This window comes from Rutilus rutilus, assembly GCF_951802725.1.
Source record: "Rutilus rutilus genome assembly, chromosome: 7".
In the NCBI taxonomy this organism is placed as follows: domain Eukaryota; kingdom Metazoa; phylum Chordata; class Actinopteri; order Cypriniformes; family Leuciscidae; genus Rutilus; species Rutilus rutilus.
The window spans coordinates 26,913,227-26,933,226 of NC_140221.1; the positions used below are offsets into that span (position 1 = coordinate 26,913,227).

General features: G+C 36.9%; 1 protein-coding gene across 9 annotated transcripts in view; it reads left to right on the plus strand.

Annotated features, from left to right (window-relative positions):
* Positions 1–3,684: 3,684 nt before the first annotated feature.
* arhgef28a (Rho guanine nucleotide exchange factor (GEF) 28a) overlaps positions 3,685–20,000 on the plus strand; it is a 44,385-nt gene continuing 28,069 nt past the window's right edge. For 5 of the 9 annotated variants that reach the window (XM_084415291.1, XM_084415289.1, XM_084415283.1 and 2 more), the window contains exons 1-10: positions 3,685–3,864; positions 4,014–4,203; positions 6,236–6,296; positions 7,442–7,488; positions 7,706–7,763; positions 13,579–13,679; positions 14,289–14,578; positions 16,752–16,968; positions 17,088–17,202; positions 19,430–19,516. In XM_084415291.1, coding sequence (XP_084271417.1) covers positions 3,776–3,864; positions 4,014–4,203; positions 6,236–6,296; positions 7,442–7,488; positions 7,706–7,763; positions 13,579–13,679; positions 14,289–14,578; positions 16,752–16,968; positions 17,088–17,202; positions 19,430–19,516 — 1,255 coding nt within the window. In that variant the 5' untranslated portion in view covers positions 3,685–3,775. The remainder of the gene's footprint in view (positions 3,865–4,013; positions 4,204–6,235; positions 6,297–7,441; positions 7,489–7,705; positions 7,764–13,578; positions 13,680–14,288; positions 14,579–16,751; positions 16,969–17,087; positions 17,203–19,429; positions 19,517–20,000) is intronic. The other 4 variants (XM_084415286.1, XM_084415290.1, XM_084415285.1 and 1 more) reach the window with 3 other exon arrangements.

The window sequence follows — 20,000 nt, forward strand, 5'->3', positions numbered from 1 at the left end:
TTATCACTTTCAGAACTGATAACCTTTGTTTTATCCCTGACTGCACTAGATTCTGACCGTTATAGTTTTTCCAAATTCTTCAAACAAATTAGCTTTCAGAACAAAAGAGCACCCTTAAAGCACCATAATCCAGTCTGTGATTATATTCATGTGACTTGTGTTTTGGAAACATAATCACCTTTCTATGCCATATTGCCATTTAAGATAATGCTTGAATAGGTTACATTATCCATTTGTAACTAACAGGTATAGAGCTCTGCACAGTGTTTGTTATGGTTCGTTAGTGGAACATAGGGTTAAATTCAACAGCCCTTTAGTTACAACTGAGTAACTCTAACTAATAGTGTTTTGTATTCACTTAGAAGCTAGACTCATCAAGATGAGTGGGTTTAAGTTCCTGGGCCAATGCTCACTACCACGAATCTGTGCATAATGTAATATAATATAATACAATACAATATAATATAAATGATCTTGCCATCAGCATGTTTAATGATTAAACCCATATATTTTTTCGTGTATTGGGGATTTCCAGTTTGAGGAAACTCTATTGCGTCAGAGAAGTTTATCAGGAGGATGAGTGTTAGGAGCATGCTTCTCATGTGACAGACAGCCAATATAAACAAACAGTGATATAAACTTAAATGGTGAACAATGATATGACTAATCTTACTGGCCAGATTTCAGAGTACAGTTACAGCAAAGCCATTTTTGTTAGAATGGATTATTTCATATACATTTTCTGTTTCTTTGTATTTAAAAAAAAAATTAGTAGTTGTTACATTTTTCATTGATAATCTTTTTGTGTATTCACTTTCTTTGTGTATTTACTTTCTGTTTAGCTTTAATTTGTACATTGCTTTAATAACAGTAGGATAATTCATCTGAGTTAGAAACTTAAAACTCCCTGTAAATAAGATTAAATAATTCTGACTGATCCTCACATGCATGTTGATATAAAAAATAACTGTTCACTGCGGAACATTCGGTAATGAAAATAGCTCCATATTTTTGGATTGTATGTTGATATGTACATTTTTTATATATTACACAGTGGTGGCCAAAATTATTAGAACGGTGAGATTTGTTTGTTTTAAAAGAAGTCTCTTCTGCTCACCAAGGCTTAATTTATTTGATCCAAAATAGAGCAAAAACAGAAATATTGTGAAATATTTGTACAATTTAAAATAACTGGTTTCTTTTTGAATATATTTTAAAATGTAATATATCCAAATAGATTTTTTTTTCTTTTTTTCTGGAGCTCAGTTGGAGTGAGAATGGATAATATGCCCATTCCATCATGGAACATTAACTAATTTCTTGAACAGTGAGAGAAGGGATAAAGATTTAAAGAATGTCTGTAGTGCACATGGGGCCCCTTACATAACACTAGTGATTGTTTGCGGTAAATTGCACAGCCGAATTAGCGTTCATTTCATTGCTATGGTGTGTCAGCTTCAATTAAAGACAGCACTCTTTAGCAACATTCTCAGTTGCTACTCTCAGCGAAAGTAAAGCAACAGCAATTTATCTCACAAGCATTATTCCATTTTGAATGTATTAAAACAACAATATTGGATATGAATATGTTTATCTAATCCTTTAAATTGATCGGATCGCATTCCCCTGGGATTGTCGTTGGAAGTTTGCTGAGATAAACAGTTTTAGAAAAATTCACTTTGTAGGCCACATTTCACAATGTATAACAAACAAAACAAACATCAACAGCAATTCTTTATCTCTAACAAATAACTGGTCCGGTTTCTGCAACTTCTTGCAAAATATGTAAGTATGTACTTGCAGAAATTGTAAACCAAGATCTATCATAGTGAATGTGGAGGGGGGACCTTCGAATATTGTCAAAAAGTTTGAGAACCACTAAGACCACATTAAACCTGTTATCAGACTACTGCTTATTTACACAGAGCACAAAGCACAGACTATGAAAATGTTTTTGCTATGGAAATGTTGCTTCATCTCACTGACACTTCTCTTTGAACAGTGGTTCAACTACTAGGCCTATACCGTCAATATGAGAAAAGAATCATAGACATCTGTTCAATCAATTACTGTGTGTGTGTGTGTGTGTGCTGTTTAACAAACACACCAGTCCGGTTTAGAGTCCCCTCTTTAGTTTGTCTGTCAACACCCAGTTACCTGTCCTCAGTTCCACTGAACAAGAACAAAGAAAATAATCCCACACCTATAAAAGGCTTTATGCACTTGATTCTTTGTATCGTGAACCTCCTGATTTTCATTCAAATGAAGATTGAGTCCATGGTGGAAATCATTCTGAATCTGTGTTTGTTGTGATAACCTGATGAGCAGGTTTTGACTCAGATCTTCACATCTTATATTTGTCGCACACACATGCTGTAGTTTAAGGGCCAGCTTGGATTAAATAAGTGAATTTGTGTATTCTACGCTTCAAATCATCCAACAGGCTGATTGAACTCCTCCATGTATTGTGTTTAGCCCTTGGGCCATGTCTTCCTTAGATATTGCAGAGACCATGTGCAAAGTGCTTGCCATACCACATGTTTATGACCAGATGTGGACCGCACAGAGATTAGCTGTCCGTTTGAACTGTCCACCAGGGTATTATGGTCTATTATTTCTTAGACCAGTGGTTCTCAACCGGGGGTTCGGAGCCCACTAGGGGGCCTCAGGATGACATAAAAGTATTTCAATTAATAAAGTATTATTCATTTATTAACATATTCTAACTTTAATCTAAATTATTATTATTAATTTAATATTAATAATAATTAATATTATAATTTTTATTGAAGAACATATCATTCTGCAGTACAGAACATAATTTATGAAATCACAAAATGAATTGTGGTTAATAATTTTATGTGTTAAATTAACATTTTTAACACAATTATATTTGTTCTATAATAAAGATTGAAAACAAGCTGCTTTGTTATAATCACTGTAGAACTGCCAGATCTATCATGGTGAATGTGGAGGGGGTGACCTTCAAATATTGTCTTAAAAAGTTTGAGAACCACTAAGACGGCATTAAACCTGTTATCAGACCAGACTACTGCTAATTTACACAGAGCACAAAGCACAGATAGGCTTATGTGTGTATCTGAGTGCTAATTCAAATGCAGTATTTCAGAACGTTTACACTAATCTGCCAACTGGGTTTCTAATTTATAATAATTGGTACAAAATTGTCCCCAAAATTAGGCTACATTTGACAAAACCTCCATCTGGGAGCATCTAGAGGTGCCAGGAATTCATAGGTAAAGTAATGTTTATTTTTTTTTATTCTAGAAATGCAAAAGGCATTATTTTAGAACTACTGTAGGTTTAGCGTGTAGTAATTAAAATTAGTGTCGTCATACATACAAATAATCGAAATTTGTCTGTGATAATATACATTATTGTGGGGGGGACATCAAGTCAAAAAGGTTAAGAACCACAACTGTACAGGGTTTTGAGATGCAGTCATACTAGTGTAGTGAGAAAAAAAAATGATACTATACAATGGACTAAATCTGAGTGATGAATGAAAGAGAATTTGGTCGTGCATCACTGAAAAAAAAAAGAAATGCGCTCTTTACAAATTGCAGTATCATGCACACACATACTACAACTCCTTTAATGCTTGTTCTCCTACATGATTTCCAAGTCTGATTACTTATTGCTCTCTCTGTCTCTTTCAGTTCTCCTTCCCAGGGAAACGCCTCTTCATGTGGCCGTACGTTTGGGGTTCCCACACCTCAGTCACTTCCTCCTCCAGGGGTCTGAAGGTCAGAGGATGGTTTCCATAGCCGACGACGAAGGGGAGAGTCCCCTCACACTGGCTCAGAAGCATGGAGACCCAGTGCTCATCAGCGCTCTAACAGAGTGAGTCACTCCGTCCAGCCTGACACAATATACTATAATTAGATTACATCTTAAAAAGATCCATTAATCACTGATGTGTCACCTCAGTCATTGATCCAGTGTACAGTGTGGGCTGAGTTTCATGTGTCCTGTGACTGTGTTATGATCAGTCCCTCGAGTAGCAGTGCATGGAGGCCAGTGTGGATGTGTCAGATATGGACTGACGGCTCTCACCAGCTCCGTATCTGTCCCGTCACCAAATCTATTAGCCTGACTGTCAAACACGGCACACAGATAGATGCACAAAGCAGCATCCAGCTGTTCAGAGAGAAGAGCACAGAGCCGGATACACTCGCACGGGTGAGTCTGCATTTCCATATGTACACAAATTTCAAGGGAAATCTTTTTTTGCTCACTGTCTTTTCTTGTAGAGCTATCTAAAGAATGTGGAAAGCTCATGGATATTGTTTGTAAAAGGAAGGATTCAGATAAACACACAAACAACAGACAGACTTTTTTAACTAATATTTTTGGGGATACTTTTCAGGTTATAAAAACTGCTAGGATAAACCTAAACAGTCTGGTTTCAATTTGATTGTCATTATTAATTGTGATCTCTAAAATCCTTGGTCATGTTTTATATCTTGGTTTTATCAAAATGGTTTTCACTAAGTTTAACAGTAAGCATTTCTGATTATTTTCTGCTTTTGCTTTTGAAGAGTTTGTTACCAGTTAAAAGTAAACTGTATTTCTTGCGGCATTAAAAAATAAAATGCAAAAATGATGGCTGTTTTTGAACAGGTTTCACAAACACTCCCCCCAATCTGCCAGTCATTCAGATCAAGGGGCCAAGGGTCAGCTGACTAGCATAGACTTATTAGCCCCTGCTGGTAGATGCTGTAACTACACCATCTGGACCCCAAAATCATATTTCTCTTTTGCCCGTTATTCCAAAGAGTTCCAAATTAGCTGTCTATTCTGAATAAATAAACTTTATATAGTATAAGAACAGTTTTCTGTATGTGCTAGCTAACATGTCTTTTTAAAAATGCCAGGTGCCGATGTTTCGTATGGCATGCATTCGGCCGATCAACGTACTCTTACCTCACTGGTAGTTCTTATTGTGCTGGGTTAGACCCACCTCTGAAGTAGGAGTTAATTTAGTCCTCACAGAAGGCGTTCCTAAGACTAAAATCGTTCCCAGTTCCTGTAGCATGTTCCTGTGGTGCGAACATGCCAAAAAGCTGGTACATCGTCCAATAGTTATGGACGATGTACCGATGACGATGACGATTCTTCTTCTTCCAATAGTTATGGGAAATATGAAAACGTACCTCTGGTGCAAAAGGCGGTTATTTTAATTGCACTGCAGGTAAAATAATCCCCTGTTAGAAATACACCTCTCAGCTGTCACCCCTCTCTCTACCCTCCATTTTTCATCGGCCGTCTAGAAATAAACTGCTAAGGGCAGGTTACAGGAGAATGATGTGTGAAAGAGTTTTATGAGCATATTAATGACTCAAGTCATAACTTTGGAAACTTTTATTACAGTTTACAGTATCATTTACAGGTGCTTTGACTGGTATTTCTCATATAACAACTGCAGGCAGGCAGAGCAAGATCACCAGAGAGATTACAAGTGCTGTAAATCGTGTTTCTCTAAACTATGTGTAATTATACATTGTTTAAAAAAGTAAATGTACAGTATCGTTCAAACGTTTTTTAAAGAAGAGGCTTCATTTATTTGATCAAAAATAGAACTTTTCTATTATAATATATTTTAAAAAGGTAATTTATGCCTGTAATGGCAAAGCTGAATTTTCAGTATCATAACTCCAGTCTTCAGTGTCACATGATCCTTGTCACATGATTTAATGCTCAAGAAACATTCCTTCTTATTATCAATGTTGAAAATAGTTGTGCTGCTTAATATTTTTTTGTGGAAACTGTGATACGTTTTAATTGATTTAAATTAGAAACACTATGCTATTGTAACATTATGAATGTCTTTACTGTCACTTTTGATCAATTTAATACATCGTTTCTGAATAAAAGTATTAATTTATTTAAAAAAAAAATCTTACTGACCCCAAACTTTTGAATGATAGTGTACATCCAGTCAAAACGAGATGTTTAAAATGCTTTGTTGCTTTTTTTGGATTTCCATCTAAAACAAGTTCAGATCGTAATTTCATACGTGTATCAACCCATAACAAAATGTGAATTTATGGTCAGACCTGAAGTGTTACAGCTATTTCTTTTCCAATTAAGTCTGAATTATTCACAGTGCATTTTAATCAGAAATCCACATTTTCTTCTTGATCCAAACCTTCATTCCACTGATGTCCAACACAAATGTGATTCTGTATCAACCCTGACACGCGTGTTCCAGGTGGTGCGACTGAGCGACTCATCTGAGGGGAGTGTGCACACCTCTGATGTATGTGATGCAGGTAAGCCAGAGCTCATTTCAATGCATTTTACCCCAATTCACAGACTTTCTGTCTGTCAACATTTTTGCCCTTGTTAGCAATAATGAACTCAATCCAACTATTAAGCTAAAATGTTACAGTTTAAGATTTCGGCTGATATTTGTGGGTTTCTGGAAATGAGATTATAAGCCGTGTGGTGAGAATTCAAACTCCACAGGATCACAGCTGGCCATAATGTTCATATTATTATTTTTCACTTTATTTTACTCCTCCTGTCTTGGGTTTAGTTTCTATATTTTGCTCTCGCCAAAGGTCTTATCACGTTTCATCCTGCTGATGTGATAAATTTTCCTCTCTTCTGGCTCTCACCCACCCTCAATCCTCCTTCTGTTATTCCACTTTTTCTTTTTCTGTTTGTCTCTTGTTCCTTTCCCTCTTCTTGACCCCAGTTCTCTCCACACCCGTCCATCCGTCTGTCTCTCTCTCTCTCTCTCTCTCTCTCTCTCTCTCTCTCTCTCTCTCTCTCTCTCTCTCTCTCTCTCTCTCTCTCTCTCTCTCTCTCTCTCTCTCTCTCTCTCTCTCTCTCTCTCTCGCTTACTGTCTGTCACTGTGAGTTAGGTCTGGCAGGGTTGTTGGAGTACATTGGGTGAATTTGGCTCAGTCAGGAGGACATTGTGGTAGAATGTGGGATGAGGAGCACACGTACACTAAAACACACACACACACACACACACACACACACACACACACACACACACACACACACACACACACACACACACACACACACACACACACAGAGCAGTCTTTGTGAGGGACCTCCGGCTGGTTTCCCAAACATGTCCAGTATGAGGAGACACATTCCTCCTGGGTGGGCTGAGAGACAGAGACACTATATGTTTGGGAGGGGTAAGACAGGACAAAACGAGAGAAATAATCTGCCTACAGTTGGACTAATGAAGAAGAAATGGCATGATGTAAATGCTATAAAGAGATGCATATAGAGATTGCCAGCTTGTGTTGACAGCAAGGAGCCTCAGCAGGTTTAGTCTCTGTGACCTTTTGACCTTAATGTGAAGACATTTCTTGTCACTGCTCAACATGGTGATGGGTGTCTCAAGGTTTCAAATCGATTTTATGTTGTATTTGTTGTTTCTGCTCCTCAGATCTGAACAGTCCCCTGAGAATTGAGGACCAAACCCTGGTGGATAGTGTGAGTGGAGTTATTTTTGTGTTTGAGTGTGCATAAATCAATTCCTGGAATCAGAACCACAATAATGGATCACTTAGTCTTCTTTAGACCTGCCATATGTGCTGTTGTGGGGGGTTTCTGTTTGCTAATACCCGTGTTCTTATTTTGTCTCTGTTTTCGTTCTTCATAACAGTTGAATTGTGGTGTGCGAGTTTGTTTTTGTTATCGTGTTTTTCAGGTCTTTGAAGAACAGCTTGTTCTCTGCCTAGATGAAGAGGACGAAGAGCTAAACTCGGGTACACACATGCATCCATTCATTTACTGATATGTTTTATTACAAATAAATGCTGTTATTTTGATCTTTCTATTCATCAAAGAATTCTGAAAAATCATGCATCATGGTTTCCACACAAATATTAAACAGTATATCTTTCAACACCGATAATAAGAAATGTTTCTTGAGCAGCAAATCAGCATATTAGATTGATTTCCGAAAGAGATATAACTAATAATAGTTTACTATGTTTTAATGCATTTTTAATTACATAAATGCAGCATTGGTGAGCATTAGATACTTTTTCAAAAACATAAAAAATATTTACCAACCCCAAACTTGCCACTTGAAACTTGTAAAGTCAGTGTTTTTTGTTGCACTGGAAACAGTATTATTTAGTATTTCATAACTATTTATGGGCATGGAATCTCATAAGAGAACCCTCCACAGTAGCAGCAACTCAAATAGTGTTTCACACCGAAGATTTGTTACAATTGGTGTTAGCATGTTGCTAAGCTAACAGTGTGATACTCTAATAAACATAAAAAAAACATAGCAAACACAAAAAATGGAGGACAATAACTGATTTTAAAGTCTTTATTTATAATCAACATTTTTTCTATCTCATAGTGCCATCTTGGGTTTAATTTCTCACAGCTTGTTGCAATGCGTTATGGTGCATTAGAATGCTGCCTTAGACGTTGGCCAAAAGAAGTTACTACAGTATAGCAGGCAGCATAATTAAGTTGCTGAACTTTGCTGATTACTATCTGTAAGGAGCTCACTAGGTTTTGAACAGAGCATTTAAGAATTTTAAGTGTTCTAATATGGGGAAAGGTGGATGCATGTGTCAATATCAACAAGGAACTGTGATGTTGTCGACTGTCTTTGCTTTATTTTGTGTACGTGCATGCATTAGGAGGATTATTGAATACATAGAAGTCATGAATTGATGTTAACCTAATTCACATCAGGGTTTTGTTTGGCTAAAGTTTGTTTGGCACCATCTGTTTGGCTAAAGAAGTTGAAGAAAGAATGAAGGGGAAAGTGTTTCATTTAAGAGGATTCTTTGAGGTTAGAGCAATATCATGTTCATTCAAAACAGACGTCTTGTGTTTTTGATCATACTCGCAGTGTATTACAAGTACAATTACAAAGTAGCAGGCACTGGCAACTGAACATACTCTTTCTCCATCTAAATTAAATAGTGCAGGCCTTCTGTTCAGTGTTCATTGATTAGTTTGTCGTTGTTGCTCATGGGGAAAAAGTGCCTTCTGGATTTCAGGTGCTGCTTTTGCTCTTATGGATCTGCTGTCCTTGTTTTAAAATGGCAATCTATTTTTTTTTTGTCTTTTAGAGGAACAAAAGGAGATTTATAGCTCAGCAAGGAGGACAGAGGATGGGGCTCTTTTCTTTTGAAACAGCATTGGCCCCTTCATCCGAACCACCCTCTCACACACACATGCACATTCACAGTTTCAACTGTAAAGTGGAGGAAGGAATGTTAACAAGCTTCGATTTTTAAACTTGCACAAAAGCTGACATTTAAAATGATGCTTTAAAATGTAGCCCATCCCACAGAACGCGTTCCTCATCCTAATACAGACGCTCTCACTGATTTCGCCCAGTTACCTTCATGTAGCAAAATGATTCCCAAACGGGCCTATGTGTACCTCAGGGGTTACTTTAGTAGGTTATAGGAGTCTTTAGACAGATTTGGATTTTGTTTGGTTAAGCCTAAAAAAAAAAAGACTTGTTAATCTTTTTAAGGAAAGAAAACTGTGTGTGTGAGCCTTGTCAGTTTTAGAGGAAGAAAGTTGTATGACCTGTGGATGATATTTCATACTTGCTGAGATTAGATGATGCAATTTATTTAAAATGAATTACAAAATAAATAAATATTAAACATTAAAATGATTAAATATTACAATCATTAAATTGCACCACACAAAAGAGGTTTTTTCTTTTTACCTCAAACTTCTGAAAAGTAGTATAGGGTCTTACTCATGATAATGGATCTAGGAATATTTATTAATTTATTAAATCATAAAATGCGGTCACATGCACATATGCAACCTATTTTTATTATCTTTTTACTGAACTATTATTCCTCCATTTCTTGTTTTAAACACAAACTCAGTCTCTCACACAGACGGTTAGCCACTAAAAACTCTGGAGGCAGAGGGAGGAGAGAGTTGGGGTTGGAGCCCAGATTTCATGAGAGACTAAAACAGTCACTCTCCACAGAAAAGAGAAGGCCGACTGGAAGCAAACTGTTTTGGAGGGCTCTATTTAAACTGAATGGACAATGCTGCTGTCATAGAAATGAAGGAATAAGAACACGGACGAGAGGATATAAGAAAAAAGGAATAAAGTCTGACATTTTTGTTTACTGACCTTTACCTATCTGGAGATCTTTCTTCTTAAGGAGGATTTTCTAAAGAGCTGCACACAGACATACATAATTATTGAGTTGCAGCGCACTCATTGTATCATGTAGAAATCCAAGCTTGTGAAATGAACGTCTTTGTTGGCTTTTAAGACGTTTGGTGGGTTGAATGAGTCTGCTGTTTGGATTACTGGAACACATGTTCCCGCTGAAGGACGGACACATACAGACACTGAGTGGTTCTCTAGCAGAGACTGAATGTCCACCACATGCAGAGAGAAATACATCTCGAGTCTCGACTCAGGCTCACACACACCTGGCTGTAATACTGCATTTCAAAAGTTCCTGGCTGGTGGTGACGTGGTATTTTAACTAGTAGACATTGGCTTTCATGTTTGATTTTGTGAGTTGAATCTGTGTCGGGTTGAGTTCGTGCTGCGAAATTAGATGCAATATGTTTGTATACTTGGGATTTGGAGGATTGAGTTTGTTGGATCTGAGGTTGATTTGGTCTGTGTGGGTTTAGTTTTTTAGGATCAAGTTTTATTTAGCTGTGGATCAGTTTAATTTCAATGTTATATAAATTATCATTTTTATTATTTACAAATATGAGTCTATTTTTGTTTTAATAACTTTAGTTTTCGGTAGCGATCAGCTCAGCATTTGGAGTGTTGATTTTTCCAGGAACAGATAAAAAGAGAGCTAACGTAACGTTACAAGCACAGATTTCCAGGCAAGCTCCCAGAATTGATTAAGGCAATTTACTTGTACAGCTATTAATACATTTAAGAACATGTTCTGGATTAGATTGTGGGCCACTACTCTTGGATTGTTATTGAAATTAATGAATGTGTGTTGCAACTCAGTTTGACCCATCCTTGTACAGTTTTTGAGGCGATACATGACTCATTCCTCTACATTCCTCTAAGTTGCATTAAAAAAGGTTGTTTTGTATCATGAATTTATGAAAAACAATTATGGTGATTTTTGTTTCACAGTGAAATTGCAGTTTGCTATATTATTTGTTTATAAAGACTGAGGAGAGGACCGGGACCTCATGGGGTTTTATTAGCGTGTATGGTTAATGATTCCTAAACCTTGGCTGACCTTCCAGATTCCTACAGACACCTTAGTTTGAAAATCCCTCTGTCGTGCTCTCCCAGGTCCAGTTTGAGTCCTGACTCTGCCTGTAACAAAAAAAGTGGGAGTATAGAGTGTCGAGACTAAGCCCACCTTCTCCGACACGCACACAAACACACACAGACTCATCTCCTCAAGGCTTATCTGTGGAATCTGCATTATTTGGAAAGGTGTTCTCAAACTCCTGGGTAACTGCTTGGTGATTTTACTGTTTCGTGTTTCGCAAAACGGGGCAGCTGAGGAAAATTAAAAACATGGACTCTGACTCAGACTCTCCATTTAACTACTCATGGCCATCCTTCCCAAAGATGAGAATCCGGAGACGGACATCAAAAGCAGGTAACTAGAGAGTAAGGGGGGGGGGCGGTGAGAGAGAGAAAACCGGTCTATACGAATGATGTGTGCAACAAAGACACACATATACAATGCATGAAGAAAGCACACATACACAACCAGAAGTCTTTGTTTGTCTCTCATGACTTTGTGTTTGTGTGTTTTTGTCTAAGTGATACAATTGTTTTTGGTCTATGGTGCAGGGCAGCGTCACAGGCTTAATTCAGCCATGAGTCAGAGCTCAAATAGCTGGTACAGCTTCTAGCCAGTGAGATGTTTGTGATGGGGCATTACAGTGGTCATTCCACTGGTGTTGGTCTTTCCTTTCTCCCCTCAAAAATATGTATGCTCATCCTGTGTAGTCAAAGGTATTATCCGAAAAGGGTAAAGGAAAAACTTCACTGCCAGTCACATGACAAATTAAGTGAGTCCACAGCATTCATCATTTGAAAGCAAAACTGCTTCATTCAGCTTTTGTGAAACAAGTATTGTTTTAGTTTTATAAATGCAGTAGCAGTACATCTGCTTTTGAGTTGGTGGGGATTCAGCACACATGAGAACTGTTACTGTGTTTCCTGCAGATGTGTGATTCACCAAGTAATCTAAATGAGTAATGTGTGAGTGTGTGTGTGTGTGTACATGAAGAGGAATGAAACTGAGTTGACGTCAGTATCTGGTTTTTCCGTTGTTGTTGGAATGCCTTCACATGCATCCTTCATGACGGGGTGCCCCTGCGGTTATTGGACTCTCACTTTTGCTTAAACATATTGTACACACAGTTGATTACATGCCAACATATACACATCTTTCCCTTGAAATGTAATCTTGGTGTGTTTGTTTGACAATGTTGGTGGAGGATGTTGGCATTTAAATGGATATACTTGTGCAAGTTTGTGTTTCTGCACATACCTGTAAAGATCATTACGAATGTGCGTGAAAAAGACTGAATGTCTGTTTCTTCTATTTTCTTCACACACTGCACCACTTTGTCTGCATTGGGACCACAAATTCTGTGTGTGTGCCCGGAAAATTATTTATTTATTCAGATTTAGGATATTTTGATGGAAATCTCAGTTATTATTTATTTATTTAAACAAATAGCAGATTTTCTTAAGTAATTGCTCTTTTTTGTGTGTGTTTAAATAAAAGTGGCAGCTAAATTAATAAATGTAAATATAGATGAGGCGGTTTGATAAATGATATACAGTACCATAAACTATTAAATATTAAATATACTATATTTGGTCTATTTTAATATATTTTAAAATGTAATGTATTATGGCAATGTAACGTAATGTGTTATGGCAAAGCTGAATTTTCAGCATTATTACTCCATTGTCACATGATCTGATTTGCTGCTCAATAAACTTATTATTGTCAGTGTTAAAAATAGTTGAGCTGCATAATATTATTATTATTATTATTATTATTTCATGATTATTTGATTTGAATAAAAAGTGCAAAATAACAGCATTTATGTGAAATAGAAATCTTTTGCAATATTTAAATGTCTTTACTGTCACTTTTGATCAATTCTATGCATCCTTGCTGAATAAATCTTGCTAATCTTCAAGACCCCCAACTTCTGAACGGTAGCGTAGGACTGTAATGAGAAATTTAAAGAAATAAAAATGCACAGGGAAATATAGAGTTAACTGTGCGAAAGGAAAGTAAATGCCTCCTTAAAAAAATTAAACAGAAATTTTAACGGCTGTAAAGAGACCGTGCTGTTGTGCTATTTTCTATTTTACTGGTTTGTTCTGCCATCTTGGCATTTCGATATTGTCAAAACACATGTGCACACACAATTTTCCAGAGAACAGAGCAGAAGCAGAAGCATGTGAAGTGACAGCTGTTATTTACATTGTTTTTATTAGCTAACTTTTAAATATCATTGACTCTGCATTTCCATCCAGTTGTATTGACACACATGCATCAGTTTGACTGTTTTTTTGTTTTTTTTTGTTTTTTACAGAGAAGTTGTGTTCATCTCCTGGTTCCTGCCCTCCGTTTCCCCTTCACTCCTCAGGCGCTGCTGCCGTCAGGCTCACGGCCATGCTCAGAGGCTCCACTAAGGTCAGACGCCACACATATCAATGCTCCTACAGATCAGATCATTCAATATGCCAGATCCACAGACACTCCAAATCCCATCTCCTCCCTTCATTTAGTGCCTATATCTTTTGATTGATCTCTGTGAAAGTCTTGGGGAAAGTCTTTATTTGATCTTGCATATTGTTGCCAGAACTGTAGCCACAACTCTTTTACTTCCACAAAAGTCTATTGATTTGATTTATGAGACATCAGGCTTTGCATATAAATTCTTAGATCCAGTGATAAAAGAACCATGACTTTGAGTTTGACTATATTAAAGGGATAGTTCACCCAAAAATGAAAATTCTGTCATCATTATTTTGCTTACCTGTTTGATTTTATTTCTTCTGTTCAACACAAAAGAAGATATAAAAAAAAAAAAATACAATGAAAGTTATGTGGTGTTTTGGAATCTTTTTGATTTTCACTGTATGGGCAAAAAAGAAAGTAAGTCGTACAGGCTTTTTTAATAACGTGAGGGTGAGTAAATTATGACAGAATTTTAATTTTTTTGTGTGAACTACCCTTTTAAATTACTATATTCCCATTGTCCTGTTTCATTCAAATATATTTGTTTCTCTTCTAATGTAGGACAATGACTTCAATATGAAGTACAGTGTTACAGGTGCCACAGAGGACAGTTCTGGGACAGATAGTGGCGTGTGGCGAATGTCAGATACAGGGGTCTTGTCACCAGGGACAATAGATATGCCTCCAGCTATTAAAGATGATGACGGGCAGAGAGGACGGCATCCCGGCTCTCGTACTTTCTCTCCCACCTCACCAGCGGGACTAATGCTGGATAGACTCATGCGTGCCACACGACCAGCTGAACTGACCTATAATAGTTCAAGCTCACCAACAGAGTCATGTGACCTAAGGTAAGCATACTAACATTGATGTTTTGGTGTGTCCAACAATTAATTCAGGAGGTATTTAAAAATTTGACACTTTACTCTATACACCATCCTTTAAAATTCTGGTGTTGGTAAGATTTTTATATGTTTTTGAAAGAAGAATTCGATGTTTACCAAGACTGCATTTATTTGATCAATAATACAAGCTTTTGTAGCATTAAAAGTGTTTTTACTGTCACTTTTGATCAATTCAGTGCATCCTTGCTGAATAGAAGTATTAATTCCTTTAAAAAAAAAGGTTGTGCCAACCCCAAACTTATAAATGGTTGTTTACATCCTCACTATACTTCTTAGTGGCTTGAGCTAGCCAAATCAGACAGATGCCAGTATGGACAGGTTGCGTAACATGAGACAACAACGCAGACTACATTAAATGCAGGTTTACTTACAGCAAGAATTAACATGATTTGTGCTGACCATGTGTGTTTTGGTCAAGGAATTCTTGGCTGCTAAGAGCATAAACCTGATAGATCAGATAGATTTCAATGTTTGGAAAACATTTTAAGGACATTTTGTTAACTTGTGTACAGTAACATACATTTTACTGTATTGGGTCACCACTTGCTTTCTGGAGCAAAACCTGCTGAGAACTTCTGCAGTAAAAGGTCTACTGCAAAACAAACAAAGCAAAACAAACCCAGGGCAAACTAGGGCTGGGTGATAAAATGATAATTATCACAATATAATTTTTCTCGATAAAAGGATTACAAAAGTTAGATAAATGTTGATAAAATGTTCATGCGGCAAAATCGGAATGAAACAGCTCTACTCATTTGAACCACGCCACACACAAACCATTTATCAGCTTGGCTCAAACGCCAGCGCAGCGCGATCCTATAGTAGATGCATTTACTCGCTGATCGGTCTCGTTCACGCGCCCACTAAACAGCGCGACCAGTGAGAAGCAATCTAATTCAGAGAAGAACACAAATGTCTCTGTGATTTAAACTAGTTTAAACCAGATGAAACAGCACTGACATTCTCAACAGCATTGGCAAACATGAGAAACATTGTGGCATTAACCAGTTAGAAGGCTTTTTAATCTACAAATCACCATAATTTACTATAATTTAATAATTTCACTGTAGTAACACTAACTGCACCATGGTATTGTGGCAGAAATGTGGGATATCAAATTGTATTATATTATTAATGTAGACATGTATTAAAGGATTAATGCAATATAATTACAATATTTTTGTTATTAAGCTACAGTATTTGTATTTATTACTAAATGTAGGCTACTGTTTTTAATACAAATACCACAGAAACCATACAGTTACATTTTACCATGGTAGTGAGGTGCTATATGCGTGGTTTTACCTGTGGTTATCATGATCTAAATGTATGATACTGTGGATGACCAATGGTTAAGTCCTAACTCTAAATTAAAACTACATTTATTTTTAAACTATTTAGTTTATTACAATTTTTATAGATGTTACTGGTTTTGTTAATGAACATAAATCATCCCAACTCAAGCTACTGCTACTGTCAAATGTGCATTTCTAAGAGACAAAACTGTAATATTATTAATATTGCAGTCTGCACTGCAAACTCTGCTAAAGATACATGCCATCAAAGTCAGGCAACACAAACCTGTGTCATGATTTGAAACAATATCACCCGTTAGAACATGCAGAAACTAAGAAACTAATATTTCTATTAAGATTTTAAGGAAAAAATTAATACTCTACCTCAGATTTGTAAAATGTTCACCTGTTTGACAAGTGTTTGTCATGTTCTGACAATAAAGAGTAGTTTAACAGCCTGGTTTCTAAAACTTTCACTCAGGAGCAAAAAAACTGCCTTTAAACTTGAATTAAATAATTTTTTTACATTTATTGTGAAAATTATTGATATCAAGTGATAGGTTTGGGGCCATATCGCCCAGCTCTATGGCATACTGGCAAGTTACCTGGCCCTGTTTGCAATTGCCCAGTAAAGCAGGAATGTAGTTTTTGAAAAATTTGCAATTTGCAATTTGAAAAATGTTTCCATTATTCGAAAACTTTGGGCTTGCCGTGAGATATAAGAGTTGTTGCAAGAGTATTTGTGCCAAACACAAAATGTATGAATTATTCACAATGTGCAAGTAATGCTAGTCTTACTCATAGTGGTTGTTGAGAATTTTTAGAAGTCCAATCCTCTCTCTAAGCCCGAGTCTGGTGGCCTTGGAAATGGACAGCGAGGAGGATGATGATGATGACATTTTAATGAAGAAGCCCCTCCCCCAGCCACAGCCTGAGCTCAAAAACATCCCAGATGAGCAGATTATGTTTAGTCCCGCCCCTGTTCTTACCTGCACGCGTTCTCACTCCGCCTCATCTGCCTGTAACCCCACTCCTGCAAAGGTACCATTGCTATTTTCCCTTACATACAGTGAGACAGACTATACATGACGATCATTACATTTTTGAGCACTGAGATCAGCTGTGTGCAAACTGAGTGAAAATATTATTTCTTTTCTCAGGATATTGAGCAGGGCATCCGTCTGCGTTCATATTCCTACACCTCCCCTAAAATCAGCCTGCTGCCTCCACGATTCAGTAGGGATGCCCACCCTCCACCCACCAACCTCAACCAGGGTCAGATCCTCTAACATCTCACCTTCCACCTCTCACATTACCTGCATTAGTTCTCATGACATGCATGTTTTTTCCAGGGTTAGCCTTTCTTAGGGACAGATGACAGGAAGTCAAGTCAAATATAAAAAGAAAAATCAGGATGCATGGGTAGATTTAGTAGATTTGGTTATACTGAGATATTTCTATCACATATCAAATTTGAAGTCATGAAAGCATCTTTTGTTTCTTCTCTTTGCTGGAAACGACTAAGCATAGTGGTCATAACATCTCTTGTATTTCCTGTCTAGTCTGTTTTAAGCATGATGAGCTTTTAAGGGATGATGGGATTTGTAACTCATTTAAAATATGATTATTTTCTTGGTTTTTATTTTTTATAGCAAGGTCGGAAGACTTCTTTATATAGGACTTGCTTGATCCTGCAAGTATAAGCAGTGCATATTTATCCCAGCACCACAGATTAAAGCATTCACACTTTGCATTGTGGAGTAAATCCAAATCCAGCTGGTTTAAGTGGTTTATAGCCACACTTCAGGGTTTGTGTTCTGTTCTGTGTAGATTAATTACTGTTTGGATGTAAATTATATTTCATGATGATCAAATTGGAAATTTTTCGGAATTGCACACACTCCTGATAACCATTTTATAATCTAGTTAAAAGCAATACTCAATGCAGCAATCCAGAAATTACTTAATTTTCTTTAAAGAGCCACAGCTCTGTTATGCTACAAAAGCGCTGCCAGTGTAAAAAAAAAAAAAAAGCAAAACACAGTGCTATTACAGTCACGCTTCTGCTTTGCTTACATATGCAGTGTGAAACAGGCCTTCTTTCTTAATCTGTTTCATACACAGTATTTAGTTATGATCTCCTTGGATCAATTGTTTTATCTCTTTAAAAGGGTGTAACTACAAAATACAGCTTGTGTCTAATGCCCTCAGATGATCTGCATTCATTAACATCCACTGAGTCAGAGATTCTCCCAGTAATTACCAGCTTCTGTAGAAGTTAATGCCCATGAATGTCATTTGATATCATCATTGAGCCTGTTGTAAAATCTGTAAAATGATTTATGGACACCAGAATAATAGCTGAATGTACTGTAATAGCATTTACACTTGCTAGAAGCATGTTTGGTAGTCACTAACAAAACTGTAGTGAACAGACACACACTACTAACAAATATACTCAAAACCAAGTTAGCTGGCCATACAGCTTTTTTGGACATCAACCCTGCTGCAAAAAAAAAAACGATTTAAGATTGTAACTCTTTTTGTAGAACATGGTAGCTGGTATAAACGGTTCATAAGCTGGTAAACCATCTTGGATCAGAAATCCATCTACTACCAGCTTCAGATGGTCAGGTTGGTTTTTGGAACATTGTGGTTGGTCGTCCATCCAATGATGAGCTTGGAACCGCTAACGATCAGTTCAGACCCGCTAGAAACCACTTACCATGTTCCAAAACATTTACCTGCCAGCTTAAAGGGATAGTTCACCCCAAAAAATGTTTTGCTGGTAATTTACTCACGCTCAGGCCATCCAAGATGTAGGTGACTCTTTTCTTCAGTAGAACAGTAAAGAAGATTTTTAGCTGAAACCGTGGTCCTCTGTGATTTATATAATGGAAGTCAATGGGTGCTGTCACTTTGAGATAAAAAAAACAAACATATGCAGGCAAAGCTAAATTAATATCCGCATTGAGGTTTTAAGAGCAATACGATCTGTCCATGCAAGAAACGGAACATTATTTACAACATTTTTACCTTGGCAAACGGTCCTGAGCGTGAGCTTCCTGTCACATAATGACATATGCACGGGAGTGACTGTATATGTTTTTTTGAATCTCAAAGTGACGGCACCCATTGACTTCCATTATATGAATCACAGAGGACCACTTTCTCAGCTAAAAATCTTCTTTGCTGTTCTACTAAAGAAAAAAAGTAATCAACATCTTGGATGGCCTGAGGGTAAGTAAATTAACAGCAAATTTTCATTTTTGGGTGAACTAGTTGGATTTTCTAGCAGGAATGGGCTTGTTTCAACTTTTGGTTTTGAGACACAGCAAAAATGTGTTGCCGTTTGATATTACCATGAACAGAGGATGAAATCAACTGTTTTTGGCCGTTTCAGCCATAACATTTCATAACCCTTCCATTTAAAACCAGCACACTATTTATGTGTAGAGTAGTGGCGGGCTGTAGTGAGTGTCATGTCCGCTGTGTCCTGTAGATGGCGCCCTCCCAAGCAGCAGTGGCAGCAGGTCTCTCCTACACGCCCTGTCTCTGTCTAAATCTCTGTCTCTGCTCAACCCTGTTAGTAAGTACAGCCTCGCCTGCTCGCCTTCCAGTTACGCCTGCTCGCCACACGCTACTACTAACAACATAGCACAACACTTTTGCTGCTGAAAGCGCTCTGTGTCTTTGTGTGGGAGAAAGTGAACAACGAAAAAAAAAAAGTGTGTATAATGTGTCTGGGGCAGTGTTCATTTATATTATGTACGATAGTATTTATTCATATTTTAATTCGCTTTCATTTTATTTCAGTTTTCATTTTATTTTTAGTGATTTACATTTATTTTTTTGTATTAGTATTAGTTTAAAAATATATATATTTCTATTTATCTTTCATTTTTTGTTTTATTAAATTTAGTGCCTCATCTTATACTCAAGCAAAAACTTATTTTAGTTAATTTTTGTTTGTTTTTTATCTAATATTTACATTTTTTTTATTTCAACTTTATTTCAGTTACTGAAAATTATAGTTAATGGTTTTAGTTAACAATAATTACACTGTTCTGGGT